This window comes from Pan troglodytes, chromosome 12, assembly GCF_028858775.2.
Source record: "Pan troglodytes isolate AG18354 chromosome 12, NHGRI_mPanTro3-v2.0_pri, whole genome shotgun sequence".
Classification (NCBI taxonomy): domain Eukaryota; kingdom Metazoa; phylum Chordata; class Mammalia; order Primates; family Hominidae; genus Pan; species Pan troglodytes.
In genome coordinates this window covers 10,485,172-10,505,763 of record NC_072410.2, presented here as the reverse complement: position 1 = coordinate 10,505,763, position 20,592 = coordinate 10,485,172, and the positions used below count along the sequence as shown (strand labels likewise).

At 39.7% G+C, this 20,592-nt stretch overlaps 2 protein-coding genes across 15 annotated transcripts in view; one reads left to right on the top strand and one right to left on the bottom strand.

Moving 5' to 3' along the window:
* The window catches only part of IL36G (interleukin 36 gamma), a 212,973-nt gene that overhangs the window by 993 nt on the left and 191,388 nt on the right, over positions 1-20,592 (top strand). For all 14 annotated transcript variants that reach the window (XM_016949266.3, XM_063789402.1, XM_016949265.3 and 11 more), the window contains exon 2: positions 5,697-5,795. The gene's annotated coding sequence lies outside the window, so the exon portion shown is untranslated. The remainder of the gene's footprint in view (positions 1-5,696; positions 5,796-20,592) is intronic.
* On the bottom strand, positions 8,813-18,891 carry IL1A (interleukin 1 alpha). The gene is made up of 7 exons (XM_525866.4): positions 18,804-18,891; positions 18,090-18,144; positions 17,082-17,130; positions 15,971-16,193; positions 13,843-14,013; positions 12,334-12,458; positions 8,813-10,159 (listed from the first exon to the last, which is right to left on the bottom strand). The coding sequence occupies exons 2-7, from the start codon at positions 18,134-18,136 to the stop codon at positions 9,959-9,961; spliced, it is 816 nt and encodes a 271-aa protein (XP_525866.1). The 5' UTR covers positions 18,137-18,144; positions 18,804-18,891; the 3' UTR covers positions 8,813-9,958.

Genomic DNA, 20,592 nt, shown 5'->3' with positions numbered 1-20,592 from the left:
GGTAAAATATGCATAACATCATATATACCATTTTAACCATTTTAAAGTGTTAAATTTTTCAAAAATGTGCAGTTTAGTGGTATTAAGTACCCTCACATTGTGGCACAGCCACCACTACTGTCCTTTCCAGAACTTTTTCATCTTCCCAAATGAAACCGTGTACCCGTCACTAACTCCGCACTCCTCCCTCCCCCAGCCCCAGGCAATCACCATTCTAGTTTCTGTCTCTATGGATTTGACAACTGTAGGTGCCATATAAGTAGAATCATGCAGTATTTGTTCTGTGACTGGCTTGTTTCACTTAGCATAAAGTATTCAAGGTTCATCCATGTGTAGCATGTGTCAGAATTTCCTTTCCTTTTAAGGGGGAATAGCATTTCGTTGTGTGGACATGCCACATTTTGCTTCTTGGTCCATCCCTCTCCGGACACTTGAGTTGCTTCCACTTTTTGGCTATTGTGAATAATGATATGAACATGAATGCACAAATAACTCTTTGAGACTCTCCTTTTCATTCTTTTGGGTATATACCACGAAGTGGTATTGTTGGATCAAACGGCAATTCTATTTTTAATTTTTTGAGAAACTGCCTTACTCCTCTCACGGTGATCTCTTGTTCAAGGTATATTTTCGATTTCACCTGATCAGCTGACTATAAGGCCATAAGGCTAACGGAGAAACGCAGGCCTAGTTTCTCCTAGTTACTAGGAGATCGCAGGCCTAGTTGTCCTGAGTCCCTAGACACACTTCATTCCCCTTGTTTTAATCCTAAATTTTTTTTCTTTTGAAAAAAAATTTAATCCTAAATTTTTTTTCTTTTGAAGTTTGTCCTGTTTCATCTATTCTCCAGTTTCTTAAAGAGGTCTGGAAAATGCGTTTGGCTCCTTGTGTATGAAGGTTCCTCTTCCATGGATGCTGGAGAGGTCGTGTGTAGAGGGGCAGTCATATCTGGGCACCTGTTGGCCAGGTTCAGCTTACCAGTTGGGTACTCAGCAGGGCATGAAGCCACTGCAGCAGCCCTTCTCTTTAGCCGTAAATAGGGAGTTTGGAAGAGAGCCAGGGTTTCTGGATTTATGCATTTTGATATTTTCAATAGTGTATTAAATGTTTAAAATAGGAAAACTGATCATTATTTTTGTTAATGACTGAGAAAGGGACTCCTTCACCAACAGTTTCAGAAAAGTGAAGGCGGTTTTGTTTTGGTCTTTGTAGAATCTAGGTGGTTGAATGCATGTCAGTTTTAGAAGTCACCTTGCCTGATATCCCACGCAGTGCTGGAGTATTCCACAGACCCCATGTAGGTACTGCACCTTTGCAGGAATACTGCTGGTGTTGGTGAGCTGCCTTACCTGTCCTGTTATTGGAGACCCCTGCTTATTAGGAAACTTAAAATGAACTCAAATGAGCTTCCTTGCTTACTGGTCCTAGTCCTTTGGAGCAACATAGGCCAGTTCTGCCTCCTTTTTTTCCATCCTTTGGGTATTTGACGATCTATTTTGTAGGACACAAAATGTGGGAAAATAGCTAGGCAGGTTTAAAAATTCTCAACTCTACCAAGCATGGTGGCTTATGTCTGTAATCAATCCCAGCACTTTGTGAAGCTGAGGCAAGAGGATTGCTTGAGCCCAGGAGTTTGAGACCAGACTGGGCAACATAGCAAGACCTCGTTTCTTAAAAAAAAAAAAAAATTACAAAAATTAACCAGGCATGGTGGCACGCACCTGCAGTCCCTTCTACTCAGGAGGCTGAGGTGGGAGGATCACTTGAGCCCAAAAGTTGAAGGCTGCAGTGCACTGTGGTCATGCCACCGCACTCCAGCATGGGAGGCAGAGCAAGACCCTGTCTCCAAATAAATAAATAAATAAATAAATAAATAAAATTCTTAACTCATTCATCAAAGTATCCACTGTAGCTTTCCATGATCCTGGTGTTGTTTTTTTTAGAAGGATCTGGCTCCATTGCCCGGCTGGAGTGCAGTGGCATGATCTCAGCTCACTGCAGCCCCCACCTCTCTGGCTTAAGCGATCCTCCCACTTCAGTCACCCATCTGGGTAATTTTTGTATTTTTTGTAGAGATGGGGTCTTGCCATGTTGCCCCAGGTTGGTCTCGAGCTCCTGGCTCAAGCGATCCATCTGCCTCCATCTCCTAAAGTGTTGGGATTACAGGTGTGAGCCACCACACCAGGACAATCCTGGTGGCTTTTAACAGTTTTCCATTGCTCTCAGGCTAATGACCTATAAGCCCCTGCAGGGCTTGGCCTTTTACTCCCTCAGCATTAGCCACCTCCCTTAGCCTTAGCCCACACTACTCTCCCCTTGCTCAGTGTTATCCAGACACTTTGTTTTTTCCTTTCCATACTCCTCTCTGTCTGGGAATCCAACCTTTCTTTCTCATTTCTCTAGTTGATTATTATTATTTTTACTCTAGCAGCCTTATTGAGATATTTACATACCGTACAATTCTCCCACTTACAGTGTACAATTCAATTTTCTAACATTTTCATCACCCCCTAAAGAAACCCTATACTCATTAGCAGTCACTCCCCATTCTCCCCTCCTCTCAGCCCCTAGAAACCATGAATCTACTATCCATCTCTATAGATTTGCCTTCTGGACATTTCATATATATGAAATTATGCAATTTGTGGTCTCTGATGGGCTTCTTTTGTTACCAAAATATCATGGGTTTGATCTAGGTCCTGCTGCTCGCTGCACAGAAAGCCAGCCACTGAGATGACAAGTATTGCCAAGGAAGAAGGCTTTAATCAGGTGCTGCAGCTGAGGAGATGGGGGCTCAATCTCAAATCCATCTCCCTGACCTAAAACCAGGGGTTTGGATAGCAGGGAAGAAATGTAACAATGCGTAAGAAAACAGGAACCAGGGAGGGGCAAGGAAGCAATCCTGATGAATGAGTGGTCCAAAGTCTCATTGCCTGGATGTGGTGATCTGGCGAGTTTCAGTTCTTTGATACTTTTTTTGAGAGGCCCGAAGTCTTTTCCCCAGGAAGGAACTCACTCAAACAAAACAAATATAAGCTTCGAGCTTTAAGACCAGAAGGGTCAATTTCTATGTTTATCCGAAAGAACAGTCTATGGGACTATTGGTTAAGTTTCACTTTCACTTAGTATGCTGTTTTCAAGGTTTATCCACATAGCATGTGTCAGTACTTCATTCTTTTATGACTGGGTATTCTATTGTGCGGATATACAATATTTTATTTGCCATTCATCAGTTGATGGACATCTAGGTTCTTTCCAGTTTTTGGCTATTATGAATAATGCTGTTATGAACTTTCATGTATAAGTTTTTGTGTAGACATATGTTTTCAACACTCATGGGTATATACCTAATGAGAGGAATTACTGTGTCATACGATAATTCTATCTTTAACCATTTGAGGAACTGCCAGACTGTTTTCCAAAGCAGCTGCAGCATTTTACATTCCTACCAGCAGTGTATGAAAGTTCCAGTTTCTTTACATCCTCAACAACACTTGTTATTGTCCATCTTTTAAATTACAACCATCCTAGTGGTTGTGAAATGGTATCACATTGTGGTTTTTATTTGTATTTCCTTGATGACTAATGATGTTAAGCATCTTTTTATGTGTTTACTGGCCATTTGTATATCTCTATTCAGAGTCTTTGCCAATTTTTAAATTGGGTCAGTTGTCTTCTTACTTTTTTTTTTGAGATGGAGCCTCACTCTGTTTCCCAGCTGGAATACAGTGGTGTGATCTCAGCTCACTGCAACTTCCACCTCCAGTGTTCAAGTGATTCTGGTGCCTCAGCCTCCCAAGTAGCTGGGATTACAGGCACCTGCCACCATTCCCAGCTAATTTTTTTCTTTGTATTTTGAGTAGAGACGGGGTTTCACCATGTTGGCCAGGCTAGTCTCTTTGTTGACTCTTAATCATCCTTCAGTCTCAGACAAAACATCCCTTTCTCAAGGATTGTGATTAGCTTATTTGCTTATCTTTCTCCCTGCTAGTCTGTAAACTGAGGGTAGGCCACTATATTCATTGTTCTTGGCACCAAATAGAAACTAAATTAATGTCTTTTGAATGAATAGGGCTTTCTCCTTTTAAAGATCCCTTCAATACAGTAACCACACTATATATAAGTAGCCACAAGCCCATTCAATAATACTACTAGCTCTTATAGCCCATATGTCTCTGCCTTGTCTACCACAATATCAGTAGAGACTTTGCTAAATGCAATGGTAAAAATCAAAATACAGGCTGGGTACGGTGGTTCATGCTTGTAATCCCAGCACTTTGGGAAGCCAAGGTGGCAGGATTGCTTGAAGCCAGGCATTTGAGACCAGCCTGGGAAACATAGAGAGACCCCATCTCTATGAACCACACCCCCAACCCTCCCAGAAAAGAAATAAGTATGGCTGGGTTGAAGTCACCAAAGATGGCTGACTGGCTGGTCAAGTAACTTTACCTGATGGTTTGTAGAATATTTACCTTCACCCAGGTGGGAGAATTGCTTGAGCCAACCCTCAGTGTGGATTCAGGAACTTGATTTAATTGGTATCGTGATTGTGGATTAGATTCTCAGGGATGCATTCACTAAGTAAAAGTGATAATAGCTACTTTTAAGTAAAATAATGAATGAATCAAACACTCTAAATCCATGGTGCTATGCTAAGCTCTTTCTGTATTTTATCTCATTTGATATTACAAATATTTGATGTGTTAATAGTAATGACTATCTCCATTTTTACAAGTAAGGAAACTGACATTGAGAGATTAAAAGACTAGCCCAAATCACAAAGTAAATGAGATTTGAATCCGGTCTTGATTCCAAACTCTACAGTATTCTAAATTCAAGGAGACTAAATTATAAGATGGAGAGCCAATTTTACTTTATAACAGGGTTAGAATGGCAGAAGAGACCTGACATTCACACCTCTAGCCAGTGCATCATCTTCCTGTAGGCAAATATGCAGGAAATCTATAATAAGAACTTCCTTTGGTGAAGGCCAGGTGCAGGGGCTTACACTTGTAATTCCAGCACTTTGGGAGGTCAAGGTGGGAGGGTCGCTTGATGACAGGAGTTTGAGAACAGCCTGGGCAACATAGTGAGACCCTGTCTCTACAAACAAAAACAAAAACAAACACAAAACAACTTCAAGAAAACTCCTTTGGTATGGATCAGAACAAGATGAATTATCTATCTGATCCAAATGCTTAGTGACATTAAGCCACAGTCCACTCACCGCCACAATAGAGATATACCTGCCAACGCCACTCAGGTAATCCCATCAAAAGTGGTAATGAGGTCTGCAGCATGACTTGTTCTTAGTGATCCCAGCCTGAGACCTTGGGATTGCAGCATTTTATTCTACATATGCACAAAACATCTGTTGAAAAATCTTCTAAATTGATGCAATACATTCATATCAAGAATACCTCTCTGTAATCTCCATAAACCCTCTCCTTTCTGTTTTAAAAAATAGTAACAGCATTTCTCCTTACATGACAAAGAAATGACTTCACCATCTACGAAATAGTGAATAGGAGCTGTGTGGAAGGAAATTAGCTCTACTTCTTGGTGGAGATGAGAAGGGAGTGTTCCTCTGAAAATCAAGGCTCTTGTCATGCTAGGAGCCAAAGTCGTATTTTAGAGTGTGGAGAGTTGAGAAGATAAGACAGGGACCATCCACTCATGTTTTTCTTATTCCATAGGCCTCTCTCAATTGGGCAAAGCACTCCAGACCTTTTGGAAGAGTGACACCAAAGGCAAGCACCTGCTTGGCAGGCCCCTCAGCTTCTACGCAAGTATAAGTGAGTATATAAAATGGGGGTACCTGTGCTGTTGAGTACCTTATTTCCAAATGAGGCCTGCCGGTGTCCCTGTGGCTGTGAGAAGGCCTCTACTGGATAGGTGGAAGTTGTGTGTTCTCATCTTTTCTAACCCTGGATTGACTTGCCCAAAGGGAAGCCATTATTAACACTATAATAAAACCATCCTTAATCTGGGACTCTCTTCATGCAGTGGTTCTTAACCAGTGATAAACATGAGAGTTACTTTTGGAGCTTAAAAAAATTAAGATGCTCAAGGTCTACCCAAACTGAATCTCCAGAGGTGAGGCCCAGGGATGTATACTTTTGAGCCAGACCTCAGTTTACCCTCCAGAGCTCATAAGGTTGCGTAACACCCTTTGTCAGCCACTCTGATAACAAGAAAAATTGGTGAGGAATAAGTTTTAGAGAAGAAGGAGCAAAGGTGTTCTTGGCCAGTGAGAGCCAATGACAGGGAAATGCAAACAATGTATCCACAAGATAGGTAGATTACCCTATAGAGCATTTTAGGATAAATGAACATCTCATGCCTAGGGTTGAGAGAGGGTACAAAAAAAAAAAAAAAAAGACCACTCTGGATACACAACGCAATAAATGCAATATAGAGTTTTTTCCTTGTAAATTAAAAAAAATCCCTTGTTACTGAGGTATAATTTAATCTATTTTATGTATAGTTCAATGAGGTGTTATAGATAATAAATTTTTTTGTAAATTATTATATTGTCATATACTCATACATTCATTTTTAAAAGTCAGAAATGTATATAACCATTAAACTTATAAATCATTCAGTCATTCAGAGATATAGATACACAAGCATATTTTATATCCACCACAATAATTATTACCATCTCAACAATTCCATCACCCCTCAAATTTCAAGCGTAGGGGTTTTTAAATGTCAGAGGAGTCTACTCAGTGGGAGGAAGGTTAGGGAAATATCTTTTGGCTTTTTGCTTCTGTCCCTTGGGTTTAAAGGCAGGGATTTGGCTTTACTCTCATTGATTTGGAACTTGATATATAGGACTGTAAGAAAAGAAATAGACTGTAACAAGTTCTGTGCTAAGACTGTTGAGTCTCACCATGGTGACTCTCTTACTGTTTAGGCAATGAGGGAGGTGGGGCAGACCATAAGGATAGCTGGCCTGGGAGAATAACGCTCCAAGGCCATTTCTACAATGATTCCATATTTCACTGTTAATCAGAGACTGAGCAGCTATTATACTTTTTAAGATTTCTTGAATTTGTGTTGCTTGCTCAGTGTTTTGTATTTCCTTATTTCTTAAAATATATTAATATAAAAATAATTCTTTAATATTTCTTAAAACAAAAGGACATTAAGGAATCAAGTCTTACTTAGTCTTGCTCTAGCCAGACTTGGGCTAAGGAAACCCTAGGAAAGTCGTGGCTGCTAGAAAGAACAGGATGAGACAAACGAGAGACCAGTTCTCTGTGGTGCTCTGTATCAGTTAAGCTAGATTTGACTGCAAGTCATAGCAAACCCAGTGAAAATGGCTTAATAACAGTAGCATTTCTTGTTTTCTTAAAATCTGGAGGTAGGTTCTCGGTGTAACAATGTTGTCAGAGATGCTGGCTCTTTTTCTCCTTCCACTCTGCATTCTTCACTGTGTGGCTCTGACTTCCCAGTCGTTGCAAGTTGCTGACCACAGTTCTAAGCTTCACTTCCTCATAGAACATATCTCATTCAAGGAAGAAGGAAGATAAAGGACCATCTATATGGCTCTTTATTTTATCAAGGTAGAAAATCTTTTCCAGAAGTTGTTTCCAGATCGACATCTCATTTGATAGGATTAAGTCAACGTGACTTAGTCATGTAAGAATAGAATGAACATAATCTTAAACCAATTGGATTCATCAATTGGGGAAGGGCATGTTGACTTCTCAATGAAATCAGGGTTCTGTCAGTAAGGAAGAAGAAGAGATGGCAATTGCATGGACAACCAACAGTGTTCACCATATACTTCTCTCCTCCCTTTGACATCACTTTTAGGATTTTATCTACTACATACCTACTGATGTCTTTCATATCTATATACAGTTATTTTTCTGAGTTCTAGATAGGTTATCATCTCCCCATTGTACATCTGCAATTGAGTGTCCTTCTAGTAGCTCAAATTACATGCCTAAAATTTTACTCATCATTCATCCTGGAATGGAGAAGACCTCCATATTTCTACCAAAAATATGGTTAAGATGCTGCCACTCATCCAGTCTCCAGTACCAAGAAACAGGGTCATCTTAGACTACTCCTTACCCAAATCTACCACACCTAATTCCAAGATCCCTTGATTTTAACCTTGATTTTCCAACTAAATATATCTTGCATCCATGCTTTGATCTATTAGTTGTTCGTTTAAAATTCTCTTTTATATATTTTTTAACATTTTTAAAAATTTATCTTTTGAGACTGGGTCTCACTCTGTTGCCCAGGCTGGGGTGCAGTGGTGTGATTATGGCTCACTGCAGCCTCCATCTCCCAGGCTCAAGTGATCCTCCCACCTCAAGCCTCCCAAGTAGCTGGGACTACAGGTGTGTACTACCATGTCCAGCTCATTTTTTTATTTTTTATTTGTAGAGATGAGATCTCACTATGTTGCCTAGGCTGGTCTTGAACTCCTGACCTCAAGTGATCTTCCCACCTTGGCCTCCCAAAGTGCTGGGATTACAGGTCTGAGCCACCGTGCCTGGCCTATTAGTTGTTTTTAATGTAGCTCTGTGTGTGTGAGTTTGTATAAAGATGGGAACACATGTTTTGTGTATGTGTAATGTGAGCTTTAAGTGAACCCGGAAATATTATCATTCTTAATGCCATTTATGCATACTGGCAGCTAACAAAGAGGAGAAAAAAATATAAAATCTTGGTTTGATTTTATAAAGTAACACTAAATACAATTATTTATGTAAACATTTACCATTTGTCCCTAATTACAATGCAGTAAAATAATGATTAAGACAATGAATAACTATGTGTCAGAGAATTTTGTTGCAAGCTTTATTTAGTTATGACTGATAACACTCTATCAATCACTATTGTTGATAATAATGTAACATTATGGTCTGATCACAATTTTTAGAACCTAGAAGAAACATTGATTACATTCCAGAAAAGAAAGTTTTGATAACAGTGGTCTCATGGTTGTCAAAGTTGAGTTCATCTAATTTTAGCTTGTAGGACTTGATTGCAGGTGGAATTGAATGAAACAAGAATGCCCAGGTAAGTTTAATGGCAAAAGAGTCAAAGATCGGACCAATTACCGGCTCAAGGTAATTAATGTACATTTATTATATGATTACAGGTCTCCCAAGTACTAGAATGCAGAGTTTCCTGGCTATGGGATAAGCACAACTTGGACCAAAATGCCCTGTATTAATGAAATCAAACTTACTCATCCCAGAAAACACTGTCTGCTATTGTGGAGGATGCCTGGTCACACTCAGAGGATGAAGGGGCTCCCATAAATATAATACGTTATAATTATCTTAAATATATTTATAAATACATATATAAATAATAATTAAAAAATAACATTTCGTGCTTTGCCTTCATCTTGAGGCTCGGCTTCAAGAAGTATTTTACCAAAATGACCTCCCTGATTAGCATAAAAAACTGTTGCGGCAGGAAGGCTTAGGTATTATTCCCTCCATTTTGAAAATGATAAAACTGAGGTCCCAGAAACTTATGCTATTTGATTAAGAGTTCATCAGCAACTTAAAAGTAGAAGGCAAACAGTTGAAATGAAATCATGAAATCCTAGGTCTGTGGCTTCTTGGTTCAACTGCTATTGTGCATATTTCTTAGTTTTCTTATGCCTTAATTTGCCCATCTGTAATATGGGTAGAGTCTTTTTGGTAGCCATAGTCAGTAGCTCTGGTCCTCCTAAGATTGTTATGAAGAATAATAATTAAAATGATTGGTACTATGCAAAATATAGGGTGTTCTTTAAATAACAACATTATATGTTAGTGTTGGTTCCACTCTTACAAAGAGTGTAAACATTCATTTAGAATTACAAGGCTCAGTACATGCTCAGCAAATGACTAACAGTAAAGGATTTAGCTTCTTCATGTACATGGTACATATGAACTGTCAACACTGCACAAGTGAGACAAGTGAGACTCCAGACCTAAGCCTGGTTTTCCAGTATCTGAAAGTCAGTGATAGAGGGTGGCCCCCCTGCCAAGCACACCCAGTAGTCTTGCTTTGTGGCAATAAACAAGTTTGGATGGGCAACTGATGTGAAATAGTTCTTAGTGCCGTGAGTTTCCCAGAAGAAGAGGAGGTTGGTCTCACTACCTGTGATGGTTTTGGGTATCTCAGGCATCTCCTATGAAGAAAAGAAGAGAATTCTGTTAGAGAACAAGATGTTAGAAAAAGGACTGAAGCTCAATCCCTTAGCATTTGGCCTTCACGAGAAACAGCACTTTAGGACTATGGTTGTAACGTAATGCTATAGGCTTTTCATTCATTTGTTCATTCAGCAAGCATTTATTACATGCCTAGTAGATGTGTGGCCCAGTCTATTAATAAGAGTTGATTTCCTTAGTTGATTGGAGAGAGATCTAAATTAGTTATGAAGATTGTCAGTGACACTAGTATCTTACTGTATCCAGGCAGGTAGGAGGGAAACATTGTTTCTGTCCTGCCTTCAACATAGGCCTAAGACATTTTGCATCAAATCTGAGCACTACAGTGATTCTAAGCCCCCTAAACATTTTGATCTCCAAGTGAACAAATCATACCTTTGGGAAATCAATTTAGCATTTAGATGACATTTATCTCAGTATTTAAGTCAACAATTGAAGGTTAAACACACACACACACATACACACACACACACACACAAAATTCCTAAGTATATCAGTAAACTCTTTCAATATACTCTTTAGAATGTACTTTTCTTGTGAGTATAAGTAGAATTTAACAATACTTTTATGGAAAAAATAGATTTCAAATTCCAAGTTGAGATGCTTCTTTCCTACTCTTTTAAATCTAAAGCAAGTAAATATACTTTTGAGGCTTCCTTGGGGTTTCCAATGTCAGCAGGATTTATTTCCCAAACCTATTCCTCTCCTACTTTTTCCCTTCTCAGTAAATGTTGTTTCTCCTCTTCCTTCTGTTGGTTCTGTCTCCAAAATATAACCCAATTCTGTCTGTTTCTTTCCACTTCTTTTCCTTACCCCACCCCCATGACTGCTGTGAAACCTCCTCATTGGACTTTCTGCTTCTCTATTGCCTTCCTTCTGATCTGTTTTCTATTTTAGGAAATATAAGTGAGGTCAGGCCATTGCACTGTCTGAAACCCATTAATGGGTTTTCATTGTACCTCAAATGAAATCCAAATGCAAGCTCTGCAAGCACTAGTCTCTGCATATTTTTCCTCCTTCTCAAAATGCCCCAGTTCCAAGAATGCTTCTTCTGATCCTTGGAGCTGTCCTTTACCATCTTGAAGTTGTAGGGCCTGGGTGCATTCAGACTCCTCTGAATGTCCTACCCAAAAACCCACAACCATGACCCGCCCCCTCCCATCGGCAGCTCTCATCTCACAAGGGGCTTTGTTTTTACCACTTTGTCTAAATAGCACTCTCCCACTTTTCTCTATCTTAGCACCCTATTCATTTTTTTTTTTTTTTGCAGCATCTTGCTCTTTTATTGGTTGTTTGGGTTGTCTGTTTTCCATATCCTCCAGAAGACTAAGTTCTATGAGACTAGAGGCTTTGATGCACCACTGTCTACACTGCTGTTGGCACTATGCCTGAAAAATAGAAGCCTCTCAGTGAATAATGCTTGTTGAATGAGTTCATGAATGAAGCTACTGCCCTACTCTGTAGACATCACTTGATCCAGGTAGAAAAGCACAGGCAGGCACATAAATTCTAGTTGGGAATAGAAGGTCTTGGATTATATACTTACAAATTGAGTCACCTACTTATCAGTGGAGAAAACATCTAAGGCTGTTGTGTGTGTGTGTGTGTTTGAGGGGGAAAGTGGTAGTGGAGACAGGACTGGGACGAAGGATAATGCTGACATCAATGCAGAGAGAGGGGCACTGGAAGCAGCAGGCCCCATTTTGGGGCTTGGCTCCCAGCTTGTTGCTTTGTGCCCATTGGCAGGTGATTAATCCTCTCTGATCTCAGTTGGCTTATTTGAGTTTCTTGGAGGCAGGCCACATTGTCCTAATGTCTAGTATTGTGTAGGTCAGATAATAGATGTCAGTAAAGATCAATGGAATAAATGGATGCTCTGGGATGGGAGGTGAATAAGGTCAGGCAGGGAAAGGAAAAAGAAAGAAGGTAATTTTCCTCTTACTCTCTGTTATATTTTCTCATAGATCCTGCCTAGGCATGCCTCTGGAATCGATGGGAGTGGGGTGGGCAGGTGGGGGCTGTGGTAGGAAGGAAAGAGGACGGTGTCACCTTGTTAGAGGTGTCTGCCTATTGGGCTTATTTACAAACATATGAGATGTAAATGAAGGTAAGTTGGAGACAAAGGACAACTGACCTTCAGCAGCACTGGTTGGTCTTCATCTTGGGCAGTCACATACAATTGAGTTTTTGAGATTCTTAGAATCACGGTAATTTTAGCATCATCCTTTGATGACTTATAAGCACCCATGTCAAATTTCACTGGTGAAGAGAAGAACCAAAAAGAAAGTAAATTCATTGTATTTGTATAAAATCAAGTGTTGATGTAGATTGTGTGTGCATGGTGTGTGTGTGTGTGTGTGTGTGTGTGTGTGTGTGTAGTTAGGTCCCCACCTATGGTGTAAATACCTGGAAGTCAGGAATGGAATTCTATACATCTTTGTGTCCTTCACAATGTCTTCCACACTCACTAGGCAGGTAAATACTTGGTTAATGTTCTTAGAATTTTCTACGTTGAATGAATCCTTGGGGACTGAATAAGTGTTGAATCTCTTATAATTTCATTAGTGGGATAAGACCCTGTAATTTGCTAGATCATAAGTTCATAATGACCTAACATGGAGGGGTTTAGGAAGCTGATACACTCATATGTTGCTAGTGATACTGAAAAGTAGTTCAGTTTTTACTTACAGAATAATGTTTAATAAGAGCTGTCAAATTGTTTATGCCCATTGATCTAGGCATTCCTCTTTGGGATGTGCTCAAAGAAATTACAAGATAGGAGAAAAAACAATAATATATACAAAGATATTTGCAATCAAGCTATTTAGAGTAAACCCAAGGGACCAACATAGCAACCTGATTGAATTGTCTAGTGATATTAAAAATGGCAAATACATATACGATGTCAATATTGGGAAAATTGCAGAAATAATATTAAGTAGGAAAATAGAACACAAAATAATTTGTAAATGTAGAGTTGAAAGCATGTTAGCTGAAGTGCATCCAATCAGAAAAAGTCTTGCTTGTTTATTGCAAAATTGCCTCTCTGGACCTTTGAAAATATGTATACTGTTGAAACTAAAACATGTCCGCCATGAAAATTGGATGTGTGTGATAAAAGTTTTTGGACACTAAACTTCATCCTTTAAGCCATATTTGTAGCTTGTTGGAGGTTTTGCCTCACAAATATGTTATCAGAGATAATAAAGACCTTCCTAGTTTGGTGTTACTTGTGAGTTTGATCAACAGACTTTTTAAAGGAGAGTGATTGTTCTTCATTGGCTTCTGGGTAAATCTGAGTAAATCATTTAATATGTCTGACAGTCAGTTTCCTCAGTTTTAAAATTGAGGGTAAGAGTGTCTGAAAGAACCAAAGAGGTAGTACATCAGCTAGCTTTGTGCACAACCCTTTACTCTCAAAGATAGGAAACTTCTCTCTTGTGGAACTTCCAGATTTAGTTGAACCTTCTGCCCTGGCTTGGGATTTTTATGGGGGTGCTGTGCTTCAAGCTATTCTAGAAGAATTGTGCAACCCAGAACTCTGAAGAGGTATGTTTTTTGCAAGCAGAAAGATTGAAATAAATAAATAAGTAAATGAAAGGAGGGGAGGATGACAGAAATGTCTGGTGCCATTTTAATGTACCTGCTTCATCCAGATTATGTAATGCAGCAGCCGTGAGGTACTGATCATTGGCTCGAATTATACTTTGATTGAGGGCGTCATTCAGGATGAATTCGTATTTGATGATCCTCATAAAGTTGTATTTCACATTGCTCAGGAAGCTAAAAGGTGCTGACCTAGGCTTGATGATTTCTAAAACCATGATCACAAGTGCAGATTAATGTCCATGTACAAACACAGATGATATACACAGTCTAGTACAAGCAGGGAAAATAGTTCTGGAGGGGATATTAGGAATATTCCAATCCAGATGAGGAAGCAAAGAGAAGTGAAATCACCCAGTCAGCAGAACTGGTTTTCTAGGATTATCCTTGTTGTTGCTTATGTGCTTCTTTTTAAACTTCAATTCCTCAGGCAATAGTTTCATTGTTTTTAGAGACTATTTGCGCAACTTTTTCATTTTTCATTGTTTGGGTGTTTCTAACTGACAAGGAAGACTACCGGTATTTCCCGTCTATGTTTTCAAACGAATGCACTCTGAGAAAAAAATGAATGCATTAAAAATAATTATATATGTCACAGAGAGTGCAGACACACCACGTTTCTGCAAAGTGGCACATATCAATAGCGTCACAAATCCTCATGGCTCTGGGAAATTCTACTTCTAGGAATATATTCTAAGGAAATAAAGGGTGAGAGAAATGAATATTTATTTATACAGATGTTCATTGTTGCATTGCTTATAATGGTGAAAAACGGGCACTCTAAAATGTCCTCAATACATTGCTAAGTAAGAAAAGCTGGATATAAAGTTGTAAATAGTGTGGTCTTCATGTTAGACATATTTGTTCACATGTAGGTATGTGTATAGCAAAGATTTTAAGGAAACATACCATAGTGCTGGCAGTAGTAAACTCTCACTGACGATATGAGTGATTTTTATTTTCTTATATTTTGTTACATTTTAAAACCTTCTAGGTGAACACGCGTTATTGCTTAGGTATTATCTTAAAAACAGGAATATTGGGTTTATAGTTCATGTGGAGGCTTGTACAGTAAAGGGATGGAGGAGAAACCATGATTTTTTTACTCAGGTAGAACTGTATTAGATTTGAGGCTCTCCCACTTACAGATGTATGCCATTGGGCAGTTTACCTATCTCAATGAGCTTAGTTTCCTTTTATGTAAAATGAGAAGGTAAGATTCTTGTGAGGTTTAGACATAATCCAGTCATTAATAAATTAGTATTGCTGGTAGTATTCATATAGGTAGTAGTAGTAGTAATAATAATAATAATAATAGGCCGGGTACGGTGGCTCACGCCTGTAATCCCGGCACTTTGGGAGGCCGAGGTGGGTGGATCATGAGGAGATGGAGACCACGGAGGAACCCCGTCTCTACTAAAAATACAAAAAATTAGCCGGGAGCAGTGGCGGGTGCCTGTATTCCCAGCTACTCGGGAGGCTGAGGCAGGAGAATGGCATGAACCCAGGAGGCAGAGCTTGCAGTGAGCCGAGATTGCACCACTGCACTCCAGCCTGGGTGACAGAGCCAGACTCCATCTCAAAAAAATAAAATAAAATAATAATAATAATGATAGTAATAGCTAACATTTATTGGGTGCTTACTTTGTACCAGACATTATTCTAGTCCAGAAGTTAGGGGATGTTGACTCATTTAATCTTTATAACAGTCAGGAGGGCCCAGCTAGCTCAGTCTGTAAAGCCTGAGACTCTTAATCTTTACAACAATCCAATGAGTGGGGGATTCTGATTATCTCCATTTTACAGTAGAGGAAACTGAATCACGGAAAGATTATGTAACATGCCCAAGGAGGCACAGTTAGTATGAGAGGAACATAGCTCGTAAGTGGTCTTATTACTGCTTTCTCCTGAAAGGCTAAAAGTCACACGACCTTTACAATATGGCTAAGAAATAATGGCTGTGAGCAAGTATTCTCGATTCAGGCCACTGCTCATTTCTCCCTCCTAGAGAAGAATAAAAATTAATTTTCCTCTGTATAGTTACCAGACTAATGCTTGGTTGTATTCTTGTTATTCTGACTCCACGTTTAATTTTCCCCTAAATTCTACTGTCCCTACTTGCTTAAAACTGTAAAAGAAAGATATTATTGTGCTTGACCCCTTACCTTCCTCTGAGTCATTGGCGATGGCCTCCAGGTCATCATCAGTGATGGATTGGCTTAAACTCAACCGTCTCTTCTTCAGAACCTTCCCGTTGGTCGCTACTACCACCATGCTCTCCTTGAAGGTAAGCTTGGATGTTTTAGAGGTTTCAGAGATACTCAGAGACACAGATTGATCCATGCAGCCTTCATGGAGTGGGCCATAGCTTACATGATAGAAGGATTTCTATGAGGAAGGAAAACAGAAGCTGAGAGGCTGTTCATGGTCAGGGAATGAAAGTTCTTTCAGTAGGTGCTGTATTCAACAGAGGTAGTGAGGAGGATCTCCATTCTGGTCTTAGGTAACTGGTGTTTCATTAGGCTTCCCTCCCTCTCTCCCTTTTGTCTCACCTTCCTTCCTCCTTCCGGATAAAAAGATGATTTTTTTAGGAAGACTTTTTCATTTATTTGCATGCTCAAAAATGAGATGTTGTAACTAAATAGGTTAACAATGATTGTAGTGAGTGGTAGCTTTCCAATTAGTTCCCTCTCAGGAGGTTAAAAATCTGCTTAACAATGCTCAAAATATTTTAGAAATACTCCTTTGGGGACAGCTTTTAAAGCCAGTACTGAAGACATACTAGGCAGTACTTATAGTGTCTATTTGTGGTCTCCAAACACAATAACACAGATTGATGAGTGGCTGTAGACTTCTCACTTTCAACTGGCTTGCTTCCTCTCTCTCAGCTTCATGTTTGGAGACTTTCTCTAACCTCTGATGCTGGTGTCAGAGAAGACAACCACAACACATCACGTTAGGAGACAGACACCTGGTGAAGCGGCCTGCGGGGCCTTTCTCAGGATGGCATAACTAACATCCTGATGAAGCCTGCCCCAGGAGACTCCAGTTCTCAGGGATTTGGGATAGTTCTGCTCTATTCTGGGAGAAGCCAATGCACATCAACTATTAGTTTAGAGAGGCAGCTGGTCTCACTTATAATGAAAGACAGGTCTCTGGACCTCTAGTGAGGGTAAAACAAAAGTATTTAAGATTCAAGTCATTGCTGTTCTCTTTGGATGAAGAAACCACTGTGTAAGAATAGCAGTCCCATGAGAATTACAGTCATTTGCTTACCTGATTCAGAGACAGATGATCAATGGAGGAACTGTCTTCTTCATTTTCACTGTCAAAATAAGACGATGAGAATGTAATTGTTGTTATTTCAGTGTGGTCTCTGGCCAATGTACTTTAATGACCATGATAGTTGTGGGTCACACACATACACATGGCCATTACTGTCATCTTTGAAATTTAAGGACTTCTACACATACACATAGGTAGAGCAATTCATATCTTACTAATCTGGAATTAGTAGTCATCAAGACAGGCTTTGAGCTTTACCTGTACTTTATCTGTAAAAATTGGACTTGGCTAACAAATTGAAGAGCTTTAATTGAAGTTCAGGGAAGAATGTTAAGCTCCTTTAGAGAAAAGAAAGGTTTTGAAGCACTTCATTTTTATTTTAACCAAATAGATTATATGTTACACATTACTTTCATGTATTCACTAAAACAGATTTCATAATTTATACTTAGTAAAATATCCAGGCAAAATTTTGACAGCCTAGTTTGTGTTAGTATTTACTACAGATAATGGAAACATCATGTTAGTTTAATATGTTCCTTAGTTTTATCTTTGTGTTCATTTACCTTTCTTCTACATCTGAGTGAGATTTGCCTGCATATGTGAGTTCACATGCCCAGCTTGCTGTGGAGCCAATTCCTGTTCCTGAATGAGATCAAGTTTTCCTGAGAATGGACCAGTAAAACCCATTCTTATATCAGGGCATGTGATCTCAACAGAGGCTGTGTCTAAGTTGATGCTGATATTCATGTAGGGCTCAGCAGCCCTCAAAAATAATTTTTCTAAAATGGCAGTCTCCCTGCCAATGTAATCTCAGTTTAACATGCTGAATGCTTAGTTTTTCTGGGTCTTCTCTGAACCTGCTCTGACTTCAGGACTAGTACACATCTCTACAGCCTCTGCCGGCCTGCCCCCATGCTGGCCACTGTTATGCCTAGCTGGATTCTGGTGAGCCTTGAAACCCTCATTAAATCACAAGAGATAAATCTTACTCCTTACCTGTAACAGTTCTTCAGGTCTTCAAACATGTCTGGAACTTTGGCCATCTTGACTTCTGCAACAGAGAACACCAGCCACCATCAGCTCAGCCAGCCTCTAATCCAGATATCTGTGAGGGGAGCCCCTCCTCTTTGTGCTTCCTGAAAACTTTGTTGAATGTCCACATTCAGCATTTTCTCCATCTTCTAGCTCCTTTGAATTAGTTTGCTATGTACCTGTCTCCTTTATTAGATCGTAAACTTCTTTTAGAATGTTTTATTTATATTGGTATTCCTTATGTGCCCAACCTAATGTATTGCACAGAACAGGCATTCAATCAATGAAAGTTTGAAGAGGTTACAAAAACACCACAAGAATAAGGTATTTGCCTTACACAGAGGTAAGAGAGAGACAGAGTTAGAAATGTTCAATTTTCTCCTAATAATTTTGGATAGTAGAGATTCCCTCCCATGAGAAGCCTCAGTTGTATTCACCCATGCCCTCACAGGAAACTAGTTCTGCTGTCCCTCAGTAAAACGAATCAGTCCTTATCAGCAAAATGAGAGCATCATTTTCTGAAATCTGACTGTAATTCTAGGTCACATACCAAACCAGGGAGGGACAAGAAAAGAAAGGAGAGGCTGTAGCTTTAGAGAAGGCAATGTGAGAGAAAACAGTCAAAGAGAAAAACAACAACAGAAAATACTTTAATAGCCAGAGATGTGAGGACAATACCTTTGCTGACTCAAACGCCAATGAAATGACTCCCTCTCTGGCTGGCAGCTTAAGCCTGAGTCAGTCTTCTTCGCCTTTTGTAATTGTCTTAAGTAGGCGTGGCTACGTGGCTACAAGTGCGTCGTCAAAACGGGGAATTTACAGGGAAGAATTCAGTTTTGTATTTTTCTATGTTCATTCAACTCGATACTGGCTAAAATAGTGAAAGATGGCATAGCTGATATTATTGTTGTTTGCAGATATTCCAGAAGTTATTGATTTGGTTCATTTATTCACCCCTTTGCTTTATAAGATGACAAACATGTAGTCTTAGAAAAAGGGAAGCACAGGAAACTTATCAAGTTTCTAGGAGGAAGGGAGAAATCGTGAAATCCGAAGTCAAGGGGCTAGATTTGGAGAGGAATTTATTAATAATAATAGTTCTAATAGTAGCTGTAGTTGTGTTCTGGCTGAATTTGTTGACTGTGCTCCAGGGTGAATTGGCAGAATACTTGGCAGCTCCTGGCAACTTTTGAGGGAAAATGAGCCATCTTTTCTGAAGAGGGAAGTTTGCTTGATTAAGGCATAAATCACCTCAGAGTTTGGGGTGACAAGCTCCTGGTTAGGGCAGGGTAGAGAAGAGAACAGTGGTATTTGAGCACAAAGAAGTCTGGATCCTCTTACTCTTCTGAATATTGTCAACACATTTCCTACAGAGGGGATGGAGCTTCAGGAGAGAACTCTCCACCCTGGCCCTGTTACAGTAAAGTAGCCCTCTACCAAGGACCAGAGAGAAGCCTGGTCTTCTGTAGGATACGCCCAAGGTGTGTCTTCTGTAGAAGAAGGTGTGTGCAAGCCCTGGGAGGTATGCGTAAGGCCTCAGCCAGAAGCCAGTGGCTAAGTTTGGGAATGGAGATTGGGAGAAAGGAAGGCATGGATTTTTACATATGAGACTTCATTGGTGTTGCCTGGTTACTATTATTAAAGAATTTCTCAGCTTTTATAATTCCTGTGGCCAGCCTAGTTCAGGTGGTAGAACACCAGACTCTTAGCAAATGAATGTTTTGGGTTCCCAGTTGGAGTTTAAGCCATGTATATTTTAAATAAAGGAAATGAACTAGGTGTGATGGCATGCCCCTGCAGTCCCAGCTATTCAGGAGGCTGAGGCAGGACAATCACTTGAGGCCCAGAGTTTTAGTCCAGTGTGGGCAACATAGTGAAGCCCCCATCTGTAAAAAATAATAAAAGCAAAAAAGCATGGATCTGGGAGGAAAGCAGCTTGTGTGAGTTGGATAAAGTATTCCCTCTGTTCCTGTTTAATTGTAAATAATGGGGTTGGTTAGGTGTCATAAGGTCTATTGCAGGTGCAAAATCTCTTATTCTGATTTAATGCCAGTCTAATTCTCCTGGTCATAGACCTGGTGCTATAATAGTTATAACAGGAGCCACAGAAATAACCACACTTGGATGTAAGCAATGTAAGTGTAGCACCAGACTAGGGTAGAAGCTTGGGTGTCTAAGGATGAATCCTGAAGCAACAGTGATGCCAGCCAACTGGCTACATTTCTGCTTACCTTGGTTCCTCCTTAGGCAACACAGAAATGTTAATCCTGATTAACCCTCTCCTCCTGAGAATCTTGTGAGGGCTATTGCTAAGGAACAATTGCAAAGCACATTGTGAATGTGAGCTGCTATGGAGATGCAACTAAACAAAAATAATAACAATGCTAATGATGGCTTCAGTCACTCAAGAACCTGTATAGTCATCATTATAATGCCTTAGTTCACCAAAGAAAATACAGTTCTTATG

Bases quoted from the DNA above. Each gene is read 5' to 3' on its own strand.
- IL1A (XM_525866.4), bottom strand. From the start codon at position 18,136: ATGGCCAAAGTTCCAGACATGTTTGAAGACCTGAAGAACTGTTACAG. The intron at 17,131-18,089 runs GTAAGGAGTAAG...TTATTTTGACAG, and splicing joins GACCTGAAGAACTGTTACAG to TGAAAATGAAGAAGACAGTT. The intron at 12,459-13,842 runs GTACATTAAAAT...TCTCTTCACCAG, and splicing joins ACATAATCTGGATGAAGCAG to TGAAATTTGACATGGGTGCT.